Below are 16941 nucleotides of genomic sequence, written 5' to 3'. Positions count from 1 at the left end.
TGTCTGTAGGGAGAATTCCCCCCCATTCATCTAACAGTACATGTCTGTAGGGAGAATTCCCCCCCATTCATCTAACAGTACATGTCTGTAGGGAACAGCAGCTCACTGATGGCAGCTTGGGTGTTTTTGACTCACAGCCCCTTACAGTTACCCTGGGGCTGTCCAGGGACCTTTGTCCCTTACATTGGAAGAGCCTAGGCCTGAAACAGCTCCAACATGGAGTAGGTTTGCTGATTGGACGGGCAGAGCACAGCTGGCCACCTCACTGGTCCAGCCTGGGTAGTTTGAGTATGGGAGAGGGTGAGCTGGCTGTGGTCTCCACTACATATTGCTGACTCTCTTTATTCATTGAAGCTCCCCCCAGAGACGGGAAAAAGCTAATGGCTTAAGTACCCCATCAGAGTCTCCACACTTCCACCTGGGGTGAGTCTGGTCTTGACCCATCCACAGCTGTGTTGGTAGCAACTGCCCTTCCATTTTCCTGTTCTCATTCCTCATTGCTGCAAGTGACGAGCTGGTTATTCTTGTAAGAGCAGTGCACCTTGGGAAAACTGCTCTGTTGACTCACCCAGGTTGCTGGACTGCTCCTTGCACACTGTGCCTGGAGAAGGCCTTGTGCTGTACACGCTTGAGCACTGGCTTTGATTGGCTAACCTGGGCTTCGTCCGGCCCAGTACTAGAGGAACTATACCATCACAGTGCAGTGGGAAGTCCCAGGCTGTGGTGTTGGCCGCTTCTCTCCAGCTCTGTGTTGTTGGGTTTTTTGTTTGTTTGTTTGTTTGTTTGTTTTTGCTTTTGCTTTTTCGAGACAGGGTTTCTCTGTATAGTCCTGGCTGTCCTGGTACTCACTTTGTAGACCAGGCTGGCCTTGAACTCAGAAATCCACCTGCCTCTGCCTCCCAAGTGCTGGGATTAAAGGCGTGCGCCACCACCGCCTAGCTTCAGCTCTGTGTTTTGTGCTTCAGTTCACCAGTGTTTCTGCCTGCACAGTTCTGAGGCCTAGGAGAAAGTTGAGCCTTCTCTCTCCCGCTGGTGGCTTCAGACCCTGAGAGAGTAGGCTTTGATGTATGGGTCTTTAGCATTAAAAACCAAGAGTCCTCTCTGGCTGATGTGCTGGGTTCTCAGTGCCACCCTATCGTGTAGATTTTTCAGTGCTCCCTTTTACTGCCCTCTAGGGGCAAGGCCAGTGCTTCCAGATCCAGATCCCACTCTGTAAGGAAAAGGATGGGGTTCCATTCTGTCTCTGGAGAATTGCTAAGTTTGCCGAATGAGTTGATGGCAGGGAGTTGAAATCAAGCCGCTGTCTTTTGTCTCCATGCCCAGACAAACTGCGGCTTGAGTACCACATGGTGTATCCCCCATATAGGTCTGTCCCACGTGCACTGGCTGGGTGCAGCTTTCTTGCTTGATTTTTTTTTTTTTCCTTTTGAAGAGTGAATGGCTTTGGAAGCTTAAGCATGCGAGATAGAAGCTTGGAAGGAGAAGCTGAGAAACATTATGAGTGGAGTGGCCGGGGCCATTTCTGCTGGTTCATCTGCCCCATGCTTGCCTTGCACTGCAGGTGTTTGCATTGAAATCCTTGTGATGTTCTGAGTGTGTTGTTTGGTTCCTGTGGGGTGATTGCCTTTCCATTAAGAATGGCTCAGACACGGCCTTCCACAAACTCAGCCCTTACTCCTTCTGTCTGCTTGCCCACCCGCTCACTCACTCTTTCCATGATTCCATAGCATGTGAGGGGCTCGGTTAAACCACCACTTTTCATCTCCTAGAGCATGTGCACTTGTTTGTGGACTAGGGGGGCTCAGGAAGAGTTGTCTGACCCCCGAGGTTTTCAGTGTGATTAAGGAGACAGACACTTTCTGAACGCCCATGAAGGCCGTAAGGGAAATAGCCAGTGCTAACGGGTCTCCTCCTCCTTCCTTCAGCCTCAAGTCCCTGGTAGATGGATACAAGCAGTGGTCATCCAGTGCCCCCAACCTGGGGAAGGGCCCAAGGAGTAGCCCCGCCCTACCTGGGTTCACCAGCCTTATGGAGATAGGTAAGTAGAGCATTGGTTTTCTCCTGGTTTCCTTAGAGAATTCTTGGCTAGACTTCCAGTGTTGTTTAAGGATTCCTAGTACTACTTACTATCCATAGGGTTTGTCTCACCTTTGTCCTCTACTCTGTCTTCTCCATTTTACCAGGTTTTCCTAAACCCTAGTTTCCGTGTATTGTAGCCATGGAACCTGTCTTTTGCCTCTGGCCCCAAGAATCCAACAATAATATCCCTAGGACAGTGTGCAAGGATGAAGACTTGAACCGGACACATTTCCCCTTTCCTAGCCTTTCGGATGTTACTCTGGTAACACTGTGGGGGCTGAGCTCTCTAGATGCTTTTCTTTGTAGAGTTCCAAGTCATAACAGGCCCATAAATAGAACAGATTGGCCTTCAAACATGGAGAGGATTCTGATTTCTTCTGAAGACCAACCTTAAGACATTTTGCAAAGAGTTGTGCTAGAAATCCAAAGCCTGAATGTTTCTGGTTCTAGGAACTCATTCTGCATGTTCTTGTAGGAGTCCGTATTGAGGTAAAGGCGTTGCGTAGTGGTAGTACACTTGCCTAACAGCTATGAGGTTGGTGCAGCGTTTTATACACACTCGGCAGAGTCCCTCAGAGGGAGACCGCAAATTTGCTGATACTCTTTTTTGCAAGTAGAGAAATGGGCTCTGGAATGCAGGTGAATTTCCCATGTTGGTCTCAGTTGAGTGTACAGAAAACAGTCCCCATTGGCTCAGGGCCCGGTTTCGTGTCCTGCTTTTCTGACACTGAGCTGGAAGAAGGACCAGACTCTTCACTCCATTTTTCTCTGCCATTTCTCCTGTTTGCACAGAGGATGAGGACAGTGAAGGCCCAGGAAGCGGAGAGAATCATCTACAGCATTCACCCAACCAGTCCTACCTCTGTATCCCGTTTCCTCGCGGCGAGGATGGGGACGGCCCCTCCAGTGATGGAGTTCATGAGGAACCTACCCCAGTCAACTCAGCTACCAGTACCCCTCAGCTGACGCCAACCAACAGCCTCAAGCGCGGTGGGACCCACCACCGGCGCTGTGAGGTGGCTCTGCTTGGATGTGGAGCTGTTCTGGCAGCCACAGGCCTAGGGTTTGACTTGCTGGAAGCTGGCAAGTGCCAGTTGCTTCCCCCAGAGGAACCTGAGCCACCAGCCCGGGAGGAGAAGAAGAGGCGTGAAGGTCTTTTCCAAAGGGCCAGCCGCCCTCGTCGGAGTACCAGCCCCCCCTCCCGAAAGCTCTTCAAGAAGGAAGAACCAATGACCTTGCTAGGAGACCCCTCTGCCTCCTTGACACTTCTGTCTCTCTCCTCCATCTCTGAATGCAACTCTACCCGCTCCCTACTGCGCTCTGACAGTGATGAGATCGTGGTGTATGAAATGCCAGTCAGCCCAGTTGAAGCTCCACCCCTAACCCAATGTACCCACAACCCCCTGGTTAATGTCCGAGTGGAGCGCTTCAAGAGAGACCCCAACCAGTCCCTGACTCCCACCCATGTCACCCTCACAGCCCCCACGCAGCCTAGTGGTCACAGGCGGACTCCTTCTGATGGGGCACTTAAGCCAGCAGCAGCCCCTGCAGTACTAGGCAGCAGGAGCCCCTCCAGCAATGGAATGAGTCCCAGTCCTGGAACAGGTGAGTTCTGGCCACTTCCCCTTTTCTCTTTGCTTCTTTTATGGCCCCCAGGAGTAAAGATGTTTGTAGGTGGCTCATTTTCTCTCCTTTTACTTCTGGATTCAAATAAGCTCCAGTTCTTCTTCTTTCGTTCAACCATGCAAGAAATATGATATGGAATTGGCAGGGTGTCCAGAGCTGGCTGGCTTCTCTCTGCCCTGTACTATGGTCATCTTCTCCTGACTGATGAAAGGAGTCGGGCTGCTTAGGAAGAGACAGAAGAGACAGACAAGGGCATCATGCTGAAACCCTGCTCTGGGGCAGGGCGGTGGTTCCACATCCGAGGGCAGCTGTCAAGCTTCTTGTTCCCTAAAGATTCTATAGCCACAGTGAAGGAGTCTTCACCACACCTAGGAAGGGTGTTTTCTGCCACATACTTGGGCTCCTGCCATTACAGCATTAGTTCAGACACACACCTAAGGTCAGCTGCCACCCATCCGTCACGTTCTCCGTCACTAATTCCTGAGTCACACCTGCCCCTTCACAGCTGGAGACATGTCTAGTAGGTGGCTGTCCACATGTATAAGCTTGCCTCTAGCAGTTGACCCCAGAAACTCTTGTGAATGTATAATTTCTACTTCGGACTTCCCTGTCACCAATCCTTGCTCCCTAAAAGGCCGGAGGCTGGCTAAGAAACACCCGCTACTTAGAACATGGAGAGAAGCAGAGGTGCTCGTGCCCTTTTGGTGAGATTGAGATTGCCATGTGTGCAACAGTTGTCTCACACCTTTGTGTGAGTCTTCCCCCTGTAGGCCTGTCTCTTACATGGTCTGTGACCTGTCTGGGAATAGAGACGGCAGGAATCGTTTCCTGCCATATGGCTATTATGTAGATGAACACTGAACAACAGTCATCCCCTTAAATCAAGGATCAGCAAACTGTTTTGAGAAAGGACAAGATGGTGAATATTTTGGGTTTTCTCTCTCTCTCTCTCTCTCTGTCTCTCTCTCTCTCTCTGTCTCTGTCTCTCTCTCTCTCTGTCTCTCTCTCTCTGTCTCTCTCTCTCTCTCTGTGTCTCTCTCTCTCTCTCTGTCTCTGTCTGTCTCTGTCTCTCTCTCTCTCCAGCTATACTGCTGGAGATACAAAGCAGCTACAGAGTGTATCAGAAATGTGTCTCAGTAAAACTTTATTTACAAACGTAAGGGACCACCTTATGGGTCCTTCCCCAACATCTGCTTTAAATTAGTTACTATTCCTTCACCCAAGGCCACTTTGTTTCTATCCACTGCTATATCCCCAGCACCTCCCTGCACACTGTGTTGACACAGTGTGAGTTCTGTAAACATTTGCCCCATGTGCCTAGGCATATGGAAGTATGGGGAAGGTGCATGTCTCAGCTGGAAATAATGGTGCCATCATCTGATGTCTTTCCCATTGTCTCTCTGACCAGGCATGTTGAAAACTCCCAGTCCCAGCCGAGACCCAGGTGAATTTCCCCGTCTCCCTGACCCCAATGTGGTCTTTCCCCCAACTCCAAGGCGCTGGAACACCCAGCGAGACTCTACCTTAGAGAGACCCAAGACCCTGGAGTTTCTGCCTCGACCTCGTCCTTCTGCCAACCGGCAGCGGCTGGACCCTTGGTGGTTTGTGTCTCCCAGCCATGCCCGCAGCGCCTCCCCAGCTAACAGCTCCAGCACAGAAACACCCAGCAACCTGGACTCCTGCTTTGCCAGCAGCAGCAGCACTGTGGAAGAGCGGCCTGGACTTCCAGCCCTGCTCCCTTTACAGGCAGGGCCACTGCCCCCTGCTGAGCGGACACTTTTGGACCTGGATGCTGAGGGGCAGAGCCAGGATAGCACTGTGCCCCTATGCAGAGCTGAGCTGAATGCACACGGGCCTTCCCCATATGAGATCCAACAGGAGTTCTGGTCTTAGTGTAAAAAGGGCCAGGGTGGGCAAGGGAGAAGTCGGAGGAGGCGGAGGGAGCTGGCTGGCACAGCCTGGGATCCAGACCTCCTCCTTGCACTGAGAATGCACTTTGAAGATGGAAGGGATGGGAGCAGGGCCAGTTCGGAGGGTCTCCTGCCCTGCAGGATTTTTTCTCCATGTTCACAAGAGGGGCTGTGTCAGCTCTGGCTGTGTAGAGAGGAGTGTGCGCGTATGTCCCCACCTTCCGGTCTTCCTTACCTTTTAGGGTGACACTACAGAATCATTCAGCCAAATCCATCCACTGCCTCTCCTCCTCAGCCAGCCATAGCTGTCCTTGGGTTCCCTTTGTCAGCCCTGAGTCCTACCTGTTCACACATCTGTACTGATGTTCTGTGATCTGACTTATCGTCCACTCTTCCTACGACTCAGTGTCACCTTTGGTATTTGATGAGTGTCTTGTGTCCTAAGTCCTTCCGTGCTAGCTGATGGGGATCGGCTGGCCTTATGAAGGCCAGAGGGCTTGACAGATCAGGTACTGCCTACCTGTGCAAATCTCAATGGGAACTGAGAGTTCAGAGAAGGAGGAGAGGAGAGGAGGCAGTCAGGAACAGTTCAGTCAGGCTGGGTGGGGAGGCTAATAGAGTCAGGCCTTGGTTTGGTTTGGGTTTAAGTTTTAGAAACAAAGGCAGAAATCAGCACCTTTTGCATGGCATGGGTTCAGATCATGCTTACACCAGGTTTGAATATAAGCAGATTCATCTCAGGAATATCTGTTTGAAAGACACACTCACTGAGCCCAGTTCTGAAGTCAGGAACAATGCCTGCATTTGTCTGTCTTGTTGAGCTTCCATTCTTCCCTCCGGTTCCTGGGCTTTAGGTCATATGTGATTCACAGAGACACCTGAATTATGTCAATAGCATATGGGGTTGGGTCCTGGACCATGAGGTATGGAACTATGGGGATTTCTTCATTGGACTGTCCATTTTGTGATGTCCCTGAAGTAAATGGAACCCTTAGTAATAATGTTTGGGTGCAGTGAGGCAGTAGCATGATACAGTTCCTGAGGCGCTCAGTGGCTACTGACACCATCTCTGTCTCTATACACAGAGAGCCTTTGTGTTGGGTCCTGCACCATGAGCTGGGTCGCAAGAGACCAGAGAGGCTAGTGCTGATGTATTTAATATTTGTTTCTTAAACTTGAATATGGAGCTTCAAAGTGTTTTCACCCATTTTCTTCGCTGTCCATTCCCTTGAGCCCCCTGTGTTGTGGGTGACAGTAACAGCTTGGTTGAGGTTACAGTCCCCAGTGGTGTTGGAGTCTGTCTACTGGCTCTCCTGTGTTTGCCGCCTGGATGCCCAGAGGGTTAGAGCGGTACTCATGGTGTAGGTGACAGATTTCATCAGTGCTGTTTCTCTGGGAAGAACATATGAGATGACGTTGGTTCCCACAAGTTCTTTATGAGCTCATTTGCCCTTTGTCTTGACCCTGCACCCCCAGTTTCAGACAGGGGATTGGTGCTGACGGTGTCAGCCAGAGTTTTGCTATAATATCTGATCTTCCCTCTTGGCTCTGTGAAGTGAGAATGGAAGAGGTTAACTTTGCCCCCCATACTCTGACCCCTCACATAGGAGAGGGGAGCTCGTGAACCCCGTTGTCCCAGCCAACCCAGTGATGATGCTCCACTGCTCCATCTGCACACCTTGCCTGCATTAAAGCTTTAGGTTAGGCTGCAGCTGGCTCCAGCCTGTGCTCCAGCCCCAAGCAGGGCTTGACTGTAGCCATCTCTCCAGGAAAGACATAGTTACAGATGCAGTGTACACTGAGTGGCTGCTACAGGCCATTGAGTGACAGGTGGGATCCAGCTCATCTCTACCCAACATTCCGACAGAGGAAGGCCTTGCTAAAGAGATGAGCATACCTGAGAGACATGTAAACTGCTGCAATGAGTTAGCGTGGGTTAGTGTTGGGGGAGGGGTCTTGTTGAGCTCCACCAAACCTGTGCAGTGCTGGCCCACTGCCTGCCACTCTTCCGTGCGAGTGAGCCTAGAGACGGGAAGAGTGTTAAGAAGTTACCATTTGTGTGACATAGGTTCCCATATCTGTGGTCATGGTTAGGACGAGGCTTGGTAGCTGTGAATAAACCCACTTAAGTGACAGTAGCTTCCCCCTTTCACTTCCCTTTCCTCAAAGACGTGGCTGTCTGCTCGGAGCATGCGTCCGCTACCTTCAGGCTGCTAGCAGGATTGGATACTGTTCTTTTCTGTGAGTCTTCTCATGCCTTCACTTGCCAGTGCTTATCCTTAGAGACCCAGGCTGTTGCTGGGAACTGAGGAGATGCCTCCTTCGCCACTTCCAGCTATTTCCGGGAAGCTGTCGTGGATGCTCTTCATGTGGTGGTCTTTGACATCCCCGTGACCTTGTAGGCGTCATAATAACGATTGCCTACATTTGAACAACTCAGAACAGGGATGTTTTTCCTTCTGACCTTAAAAGAAAAGTGACATCATTTTCCTCACATTCAATACACTTGTCTCAAAAACAGGAAGACTGACAGACAGACAGATGCTGTTTGGATGGTTGAGTCTGGCCAGAGCTCTGAGCCCGGCCCGCCTCCTCGGTTCCTCTTCTCTTGCATGACTCCGGTCCTGTGTCTTGATCCCTCTCAGGTTTCCTTCTAAAAGCCTTTATCATACACTTCCCTTGCAAGGGCATTGAGACACTGTGGCTCCCTGCAAGGGCATTGAGACACTGTGGCTCCCTGCCAGCTCAAGGGCCAGCTCCTTCCCCTGCGCGATGAATGTGCTGAAGCTGACAGCATGGTTCTCACCATCTTTGCCTCAGGTCATCTTGCCTTAGTCTTATCCCTTGGCTTCTGGAAGATGAGTGATGTGGAGTTGGTTGAACATGATTAATGGGCACCCAGGCCAGGCGCATGCTCTCCCACCACTTCATGATCATTTCCTAACTCCCTCCCCCACTTAACCTGATCAGCTGGATGTCCTTACCATTGGTGTCTTACTGAGGAAATGGGGGCTTGGTGGCAGCATCTGGGTGGCAGTTTGCTGGCCTCTGCTTTTTGAGGATCATCCCGAGGGTCATAACTTGCTAAGAATTCGAAATCAGGTCAGCTCTGGAATAATCGTTAGGAAAAGGGTCCCTGGGCGTGGAACATCACGTGGCAAAGGATAATACTCCTCATAGAATCCCTTTACCCTCAGGCTGTTGCTCAGGGACAGGAGACTTGGCAGGGTGTCTAGATCCAACCCTGGCTCCATGCTGTTGCCCCATGAGAAGGACCATTCTTAACTCATGAAGTTCATGTCTTCTGCACATTCTCTTCTTTCCTCTGCTACCCCACCCCAACCCCCATAGCTGCATCTCCCACTTGCTAAGCAAGGGCCTACCAATATCAAGCTCTGAACAGAGTAAAGAACAGTGGGCCCTGAAGGCTGTGGCTGTGAGTGGACACCTCAGGATGTAAGTGTCCAGGGGTGCTCCACCACGGGTGCGGAGCCCCCGACTCTTTATCACGTTTATTTGATCATGTGCCTTTGGATGGGTGTGTGAGTAATTGCGTGATCCGACAGGTCAGAAGCACGCCTTTCTGCCTCTAGAAGGCCTGGGAAAGAGGCAGGGCCCACTGTTGGTGAAGTACTGAACTTCCTCTAAGGACTTGTGTAGACTGGAATTGAGGTAGAGGTAAGAGTGGCCCTCAGGGAGTTGTGGGTGGCAAGAACCTGGCGACTTCACCTGTCCATTTTCACGCTGAAGTTTGCCGGTGTGTGGCCCTCAGAAGCCCTCCTGTGAGCTGGGGGTGATGTTCACCTCTCTGCTTAAGGCCCTAACTTTAAAACCTACCACCTTAGCTAGGTTCTGTGATGCATTCCTGGAAGCCCAGCTACTCAGGAGGCTGAGGCAGGGCAATTGCTTTAGCCTGGGGTGTGATGTCAGTCTAGGGCAACATAACAAGGTCCTGTCTCTTAAATGTGTGGAGCCAGAGCCCCAGCTCCAGCACAGATGGCTTCACCTTGCAACACTGCTTCCCTTGGTGGAGAAAAGTGAGAATGTCTGTGACTGGAGGTCAAAGACTAAAGTTGCCCATTCCGGAAATATGGCTCAGTCATATAGCACTTGTCCTTGTCCTTGGCTTGACCTGAGAATGACTTCCTGTTATGACACAGTTGTTGGAAACACATTTCCAGATGGCAAAACAGTATTTTCCTAGTTCAAAAATTGCAATAAAATCTGCATATAGAAGGAGGAAGACCCTTCCCCTTGGACTCTCCCCTGGCATGGATACCTGGAGGCTCACCATCTCTGGTACTTAGTTGGAGGACAGGAACCAGGAGCTGGAATCTTGTTTGATTAAGGGAAATCAATCCATATCTAATTAGTCAAACCCAGACCTGGGTTCCTTGTTAGGTCTACAAGCCAAGTGTGTTTCTTTTATTTTTTTCATGAGCTGCTTCTAGGTATTCACTGCCTTCTCTATCCGTTTCTGGTTGCGGACCCTGGAGGCACTGGGGCCTCCCTAAGCTGCTGGAGAAGCGCTGGACTGACTGCAGAGTGCTGGGTTCTCCTGAGCTCTGCACTCAGGTCCTTGATTTCTTTTCTGCCTTTGTCCCTGCATCCTCTCCAAGTCTAGAGATGGAAAAGAGAAGATCCTGGGATTGAGAGTACTGACCTGAGCTGGGAGCGCCTTTGGAAACAGGCCCTGCCCTGCCCTGCTCTGACTGACCCTCTAACTGCTCTCCGGGGTGTTTGGGTTGTCAGGTGTGAATGTGGCAGCAAGATGGCATTCCAGGATGGGAATAAGAACACAGACCTAGTGTTCAGAGAGCAGCCTTTCCTACCAGGGCAGGAGGGGAGAAGCCCCTCAGGTCAGAATGGCTGTAAGGGAAACCCTGACAATGTGAAGACCCCTGAGAAGAGATACGGCATGCTTTGTACTCGCTCAAGACCAAATTTCAAAAGTTCTGTGTTGCCTTCGCTCCTGCCATCTTTCACACCGCCATACCTACACAGACAACCTTAGGGCTGAGCACCGACCGTGTCATGGATGTTTTTATTAATTTTGGCATTTTAGAAAGTTATATTGAAGTATGGTTTAGCCTTTGATTACTAATTTTTTTTTTTACCTCCCTTTGACATTTGTATACAATGCAAGTGCCTTCCCAGCCTGGTATGGGATAGGCCCTGCCTAACGTCTGCAGGGGCTCCAGATGGAGCTGTGCTGTTTGACACAGGGCTTTGTGTTTTATCCTCATCACCACCTCATACCACAAGTTCTAAGTGCTGCTTGTCACCCCCTGGGAGCCCTGGCATTCGGATATGACAGGGCAGCACCCTGTTCCTATCCTTGGCCCTGTAACTAGGGTGACTTGTCCTTCCTTCATGTTCTCTGGCTGCCTTTCAGGCTCTCAGAAGCATTCCAGGAGAAAGCGGTCCTATAGAGAGAAGCCTGAAGATTCTCAACTTTAAATTCTCTGCGAATTCTAGAAGTAAATGGACCTCATTCATCAGTCTTGGGTCTCGGGACTCTTCTGCTCCCCTGTGTGCTAAGCTTTGCAACCGTTGTCCCCCCACCCCCACCCCTGCACGGCAAACCTTCACACTATCCACCAGGGTCAGGCTCCCTGCCATTTCCTGCCTTCATGGTCACATCACTCACGCCATTTATTCTACCTCCAGTTCCAAGGCCATGTCTGCTATGGCTTTTATTTATTATTTTTGTTATCATTATTACTTTGGACAGGGTCTCATGTAACCCAGACAGGCTTCAAACTTGCTATATAGCTAAGGATGACCTTGGATGATCCTCCACCCTCCACTTCCCAGATGCTAAGATTATAGGCGTGTAACTTAGTTTATTCCTGGCGGAATAAGAAGAGGGTTTATCCTGGCCCAGGTGTGGAGCTGAATGACAGATTTTAAGAAAAGCTACTAAATCTTCCACATAAGGAGGTTCTGTCCAGAAATGTATGTGCATATATTTTGTGACTCCTTATACACTACTCCCCAGAGTTGGTGGGTATTACCTGCATCCAAGAATGTGTGGACAGACTTGGGGTGTTCGTACTGTGTGCCAAGAGTCACAGACCTGGTAAGCAAGTTGCCGATCTCTCTGCTCTGGCCTGTGAGCACATTCCTAGACCACTGTTGAAAAGCCTTAGGGTAAAATTAGTCCATCTCGGGTCCATGTCGGTTCTGAAATCGCCCCTTTCCCAAGGAGTTGTGTCCTCCGGCTGACCTGTGATCTCCCCGAGCCCAGCAGTCTTCATCATTGCTGATGGTAGCCTTCTCCTTCACCTTTCTCGGTTCTGCAGGGATGCCAACCTCACTGGGATGACTGTCTGCCCTGTAGCTCCCCTCCTCCCAGCACCGAGAAGGCCCTGGGTCTCTGCTGTCCGACTTGGAGCTTCCTGATACTGCTCCTCCACTCTCCTCCGTTCCTAGTTCTTGGAGGTTGGAAGCCTGTTTCAGCTCCTGTCTTCTAGGGAGATCAGAATGTTGTCCTTTTGTCGCCTTGAGCCTTGGCACCCAGCAGGCAAAGCAGGAAGGTGTTGAACTCACTAGTGCTCTGCTTCTCCTGGCCCCTCCTGTATTTCACCTTAGTCCACAGCCGGGCCTCCACAGACAGCGGTCTGAGGCTCTGTTCAAGGTCTCAAGGAAAGGCACTGGACAGGCTTTAGTTTCTGAAAAAGTTGTCTTTGGGGCTTTCTCCTGTTAGGTCCCTTGAGTCTAGAAGGTACAGTGAAAGATGTTTGTTTTATTGTTCAGTATTTAACTACAAGCGTCCTTCCCTGCACCAGTGTCTCCTCTGTGTCCTGAGTCCCTCCTTGAGCTCCTATTTGCTTTGCAATTTAAATTATTGTGTATTGTCAGAAGTATTTAAAGATGGAAAAGTCCTGAAGGAAGCTTATTATCAGGTTATTTCCTTTGGCCTTTTCTCTTCGTGTCTTTCAAGGTACTGTACATTGTTGACGGGATGCCAAGCAGGCTGGGTTCAGTGGCTAAGCCTCCCACTATTATAGTGTCATGCTGATCTCAGCCTGGTCCCCACACCAGAGCTCTCAGAGACTTGAATAAAACTGTCATACTGGTTACTCCCGGTTCGTTGTGGTGGTCCTATGTAACTTGTTCTAACCCATTCTCATGTTAATTAAACCATAAATCCAAGTAGCCAGGCTGTACCCAGAGAAGTGTTACCTATAGGAAAAGAGTATGGAGAGATAAGATTCTGTAGAAAAAAAGCCAAGGGTGAAAGGCCTCTGAGGGTCCTTGAGACTCTAAGCTGATGGCGGGACTCTTAAAAGGGGGATAGAGAGGGATGGCGTTTGCTCTGCAGGGGCAGGGGAAGAGTTCGCTTACACGGCGGGCGGGGGATGGGGGGAGTCCACTGACTCGTATCAAACTTAGATCATCAGGCTGGGCAATAAGTACCCTAATTATCTGAGCCATCTCACCAGCCCAAAGAAATCTATTTACTGAAATATAGTTCGTGCTGGGATGGCATGCTGTGGGGTACTAGAGACTGGATGGAGCCTGAGGTGGTGCCTCACAGACAACTTCATAGACATGTCCCTGAGAACCCTGAAGGATGGAAGGGAGGCTGACAAAAGCCTAGCTGGTGCCTTGCAAACATTAGGACCTTAGTTTGGTCCGCAGACTTCACATATGAAAAGGTGAACATGGTGGGGTGTGCTTGTAATACCAGCGCTGGGGAGGCAGGGAAAGGCGGGGCTCACTGGCCAGTCAGGCTAGCCAGATCCAAGCCAGTGAGAGATCCCGTCCCACAGAAGTGGAAGAGCAATGGCACTGGCACCTGGAAAATAATACCCAGGCTCCTCTGGCCTCCACATGCCTACACACACACACACACACACACACACACACACACACGAGGGAGGGAGGGAGGGAGGAAGGGAGGGAGGGAGGGAGGGAGGGATGATGAGGTAGCCTCCTTTCATATTAATCTCTTTGTTTCCTTTGTTCGTTTTGTTTTGAGATTGAGTGTGTAGCCCACGCTGCTTCAGACGCCTGCCCCCACCTCTTCAGTGATGGGATTACAAGCACGCCATGCTTGAACTAAACTCTGCTTCACCCCAGGCCCAGAAGTCTAGTGTTATCATTGATTGAACTGTGATATAACCACTAAGATTATTCTAGACTAATAGAGGAAGTAGGGAAGTGTCCATGAGAAGTTAGAAGGCAGGGTATAAAAACCACCAAGGACAAAAGCCAGGTGTGGTGATGCATGTTCATAATCCCAGGAAATGGGGTGGGGTAGGGAGGTTTAGACAGGAGGTGCACAAGTTGGAGGCCAATCTGAGCTACATGGCAAAACTCTGTCTCAAATAAGTGAAACAGAAACATTAAAAAATGGTCCCAATTTATATACATGTACATACATCCATATATCCATTCAGATCTTTTAAAAATACACTTTTATAGGCATATCAGAAAGACTGGGAAAGAACCAATTATGATATTTGTAGAAAGGTAACATGGGTAATTTTAGAATGCTGTTAGGGTTTTCTAAACTTTTCTTTTTACAATAAATATAGGCTATTTTTATGTTCAACAGAACAATTTCAAAGAAAACCGTGCTCTTTAAGCCCTCACCATTCTTACTCTCTAGCCCTCCTTCTCTCTCTCCTTTCCCTCCCGATCTCCACGTGGCCATGGCCAGCCTCTCTCTCTCCTTTTCCCTCCCTCTCTCCACGTGGTCATGGCCAGCCTCTCTCTCTTTCTCCCTTCTCTCTTTCTCCCTGCCTTTCTACAATAAAGCTCTAAAACCATAAAAAAATAGCTTGGAGATAATTTTCCTGATAATTTCCCAGATATTCCAGAGAGCCAGACCACTTGCTTCAAGGCTTCATCTTGTCCTAGTAGTAAGCTGCTGAGTTAGAAGTCACAGCCCATGGGAGGCAAGGAGCGCCCCCATCCCGATGGAATCCCTCCTATCCTTCTCTTAGTCCTTCCTCCCAAAGTAGAGATGGCTAAAAAGTAAGTCACCAGCAAACTGTAAGCAGGACCTAGGGAGCAGAGAAAGTTCTAGGAGGGGAGGGGAGGTACTGGACAAGTCTAGAGACCTCGGCTGGGTAGGAATGTCAGGGCCTGGATGGATCTACAACCAGCTCTTACAACAGACCTAAGCACACAGCCCTCCAGAGCTCAGCTGGGCTGGGCCCACCTCTACCACACCCTGTTTACCTGACTATGGAATGTGTTTCATTCAAGAGTGATGTCTAATCCTATGAGCCCTCAGTCCCCGCCCGATCTAGTCCAACCAGCTGAAGTTGGAGAACACGTTTTGGGCACAGGGAAGTGAAGTTAGGAACATGTTTTGGTACAGGGGCGTGAGGTGGTATGCAGGGTAGATGTCACTGGCTCTGACAAGTCCTCCTCTGCCACCCAATCAGAAGAACCTGTTGTAGGAGGCACTGGGCACTCCTTCGGAAGAGAGGAGTGGGACATAACATCAGCCCCAGGAAACAAGGGACAGGTCATATCTAATGGCATGACACCCAAAGTCTGTAGGAATGGATCTGTATTCATGACCTATGGGGCTTTCCCAACCCACCTTCTCCAGTTCCCACCACACCTTTTCTGTCCCTAGCCCTTTTCCCATATCTAAAACTTACTTATGTTTTTTTTTTCTGGCCCCCACTAGCTCTGGCCATATTTCATATATGTGAGTACACTGTCACTGTCTTCAGACACACCAGAAGGGGGCATCAAATCCTCATTACAGATGGTTGTGAGCCACCATGTGGTGGCTGGGAATTGAACTCAGGACCTCTGGAAGAGCAGTCGGTGCTCTGAACCACTGAGCCATCTCTTCAGCCCTTACATATGTTTCTCATAACTTGATTTTCTTGCTTGAGACTATCTGATGTGCATGTGTGTGTTTGGGTGCAGATGGAATCCAGAGACTCTTGTTCAGGCATCATCCTTGAGAATCTACTGCCATTTGGAAAAACCCTGATTAGAGGTGGGAGGGAATAAAGGAAGGACAGACTGGTACACAGGGAATCTGAGAGAGATATGGACAAATTTTCATTACAGATAGGGAACCAAGGACAGACCAGAGAAGTGAGTCTACCAGAGGCCATTTTGATGAATCTGTGAGTTTCTTGGAGTTACTTACAAGAGCCTGGAAGACCCAAACACTGCTGTATCACCGAATAGCCAATGGCTGAGCACAGACTCACAAGTGCTGTATCTCTGCAGATAGCTCAGCGGCCATCTTTGCAGTTTATATATTGGAGAAGAAGGCACTTTGTAAGTCTTAGAATCCTGAGACTTGTGAGTTGTTCATGGCCTAAAACTTCAGGAGTCGTCTTTCAGGGTGGAGGGTTTAATTGTCTTAACCACCTCTCTCCAGGAGAGGAATGCTTCAGCCTGGAGGGTACCATTCCATAGACACGCACATGTTGGAGATCTCCAGTATTCTGGATTCTTCACTGTAGCTATGGTCTCACCTTCACAGATTCTTGCTTTGCTCTCTCAGAGCTGCCTCAAGGATCCTGACCCTTGCCGGCCATGCACATTGTTTGTCCTCCCAGGCCTCCCTTTGGAGTCTTGGTGGAAACATTCATGATCCCATAACTTTTTTTTTTTAAGAGTTGAAAATTTATTCAGAAAAAAAAAAGCAAACCCTCGCCTTCCTGTACCTAGCCCAGTAAGGCGTTTCCAGGTCCCCCGCTCCTCCCCATCACCATCCCTTTTCTTCCATCACACTGTTATGATGCTGCTACTTGGGTGAGGGGTTCCTCCAGGTACCGCACCAAGGCCTGAGCCTTGGCCTTGAGCTTTCCAAAGCCTACGGTTTCCTTGGCATTCATACATAGCAGAAGGTTGATCACCCTCGTAATGGCTACACTGCCCTCCATGCAGTCCATCAGGATAAATTTGAGAACGTCTTCGTTAAATGCTGGTTCCTGTTCTTATCATACATGGCCCAGATGTTACTGGTGATGGCCCCGCAGTGACCCAGGCATCTGTGTCCCCATAACTGGAGTAGGCCAGCAGCGATCCCTTTTATTCAGCAGCAGGGTGCTTTGGACTCCTCTAGTGTTGGCTTGGCTTAGCACTTTTGTCAAAGCCTTGGGATGCAGCATGCCTGCATCTCTTAACCCTGACCTGCACCCACACACCCCTTGATCCCATAACTCTTAACATCTTTATTTCTGCAAAAATCAATATTACATAGATAGCACCAAGGTCTATCATCAGATCAAATGGTAGCTGTGCCCTCTTGGACCAGAGAAACTGTCAGCTGAACCTGGGGAAGCTCTTACCCAGGTGATCTCATGCAAACAGGGAACCCCGCCCCTCACTC

The 16941-nt window shown here is 49.8% G+C and overlaps 1 protein-coding gene and 1 pseudogene across 2 annotated transcripts in view; one reads left to right on the top strand and one right to left on the bottom strand.

Moving 5' to 3' along the window:
* The window catches only part of Map3k9 (mitogen-activated protein kinase kinase kinase 9), a 73303-nt gene extending 60612 nt beyond the window's left edge, over nt 1–12691 (top strand). Inside the window, exons 9-12 of one of the 2 annotated variants that reach the window (XM_021179172.2) lie at nt 355–423; nt 1926–2038; nt 2872–3684; nt 5114–12691. In XM_021179172.2, coding sequence (XP_021034831.1) covers nt 355–423; nt 1926–2038; nt 2872–3684; nt 5114–5598 — 1480 coding nt within the window. In that variant the 3' untranslated portion in view covers nt 5599–12691. The remainder of the gene's footprint in view (nt 1–354; nt 424–1925; nt 2039–2871; nt 3685–5113) is intronic. The other variant, XM_021179173.1, reaches the window with a different exon arrangement.
* Nucleotides 12692–16342: 3651 nt separating this feature from the next.
* LOC110307458 lies at nt 16343–16720 on the bottom strand (annotated as a pseudogene).
* Between the last annotated feature and the right edge of the window lie 221 nt (nt 16721–16941).

Source organism: Mus caroli, chromosome 12 (genome assembly GCF_900094665.2).
Source record: "Mus caroli chromosome 12, CAROLI_EIJ_v1.1, whole genome shotgun sequence".
NCBI lineage: Eukaryota > Metazoa > Chordata > Mammalia > Rodentia > Muridae > Mus > Mus caroli.
Note: the sequence above shows the minus strand (reverse complement) of the source record. Positions and strands in the feature narration are given on the sequence as shown.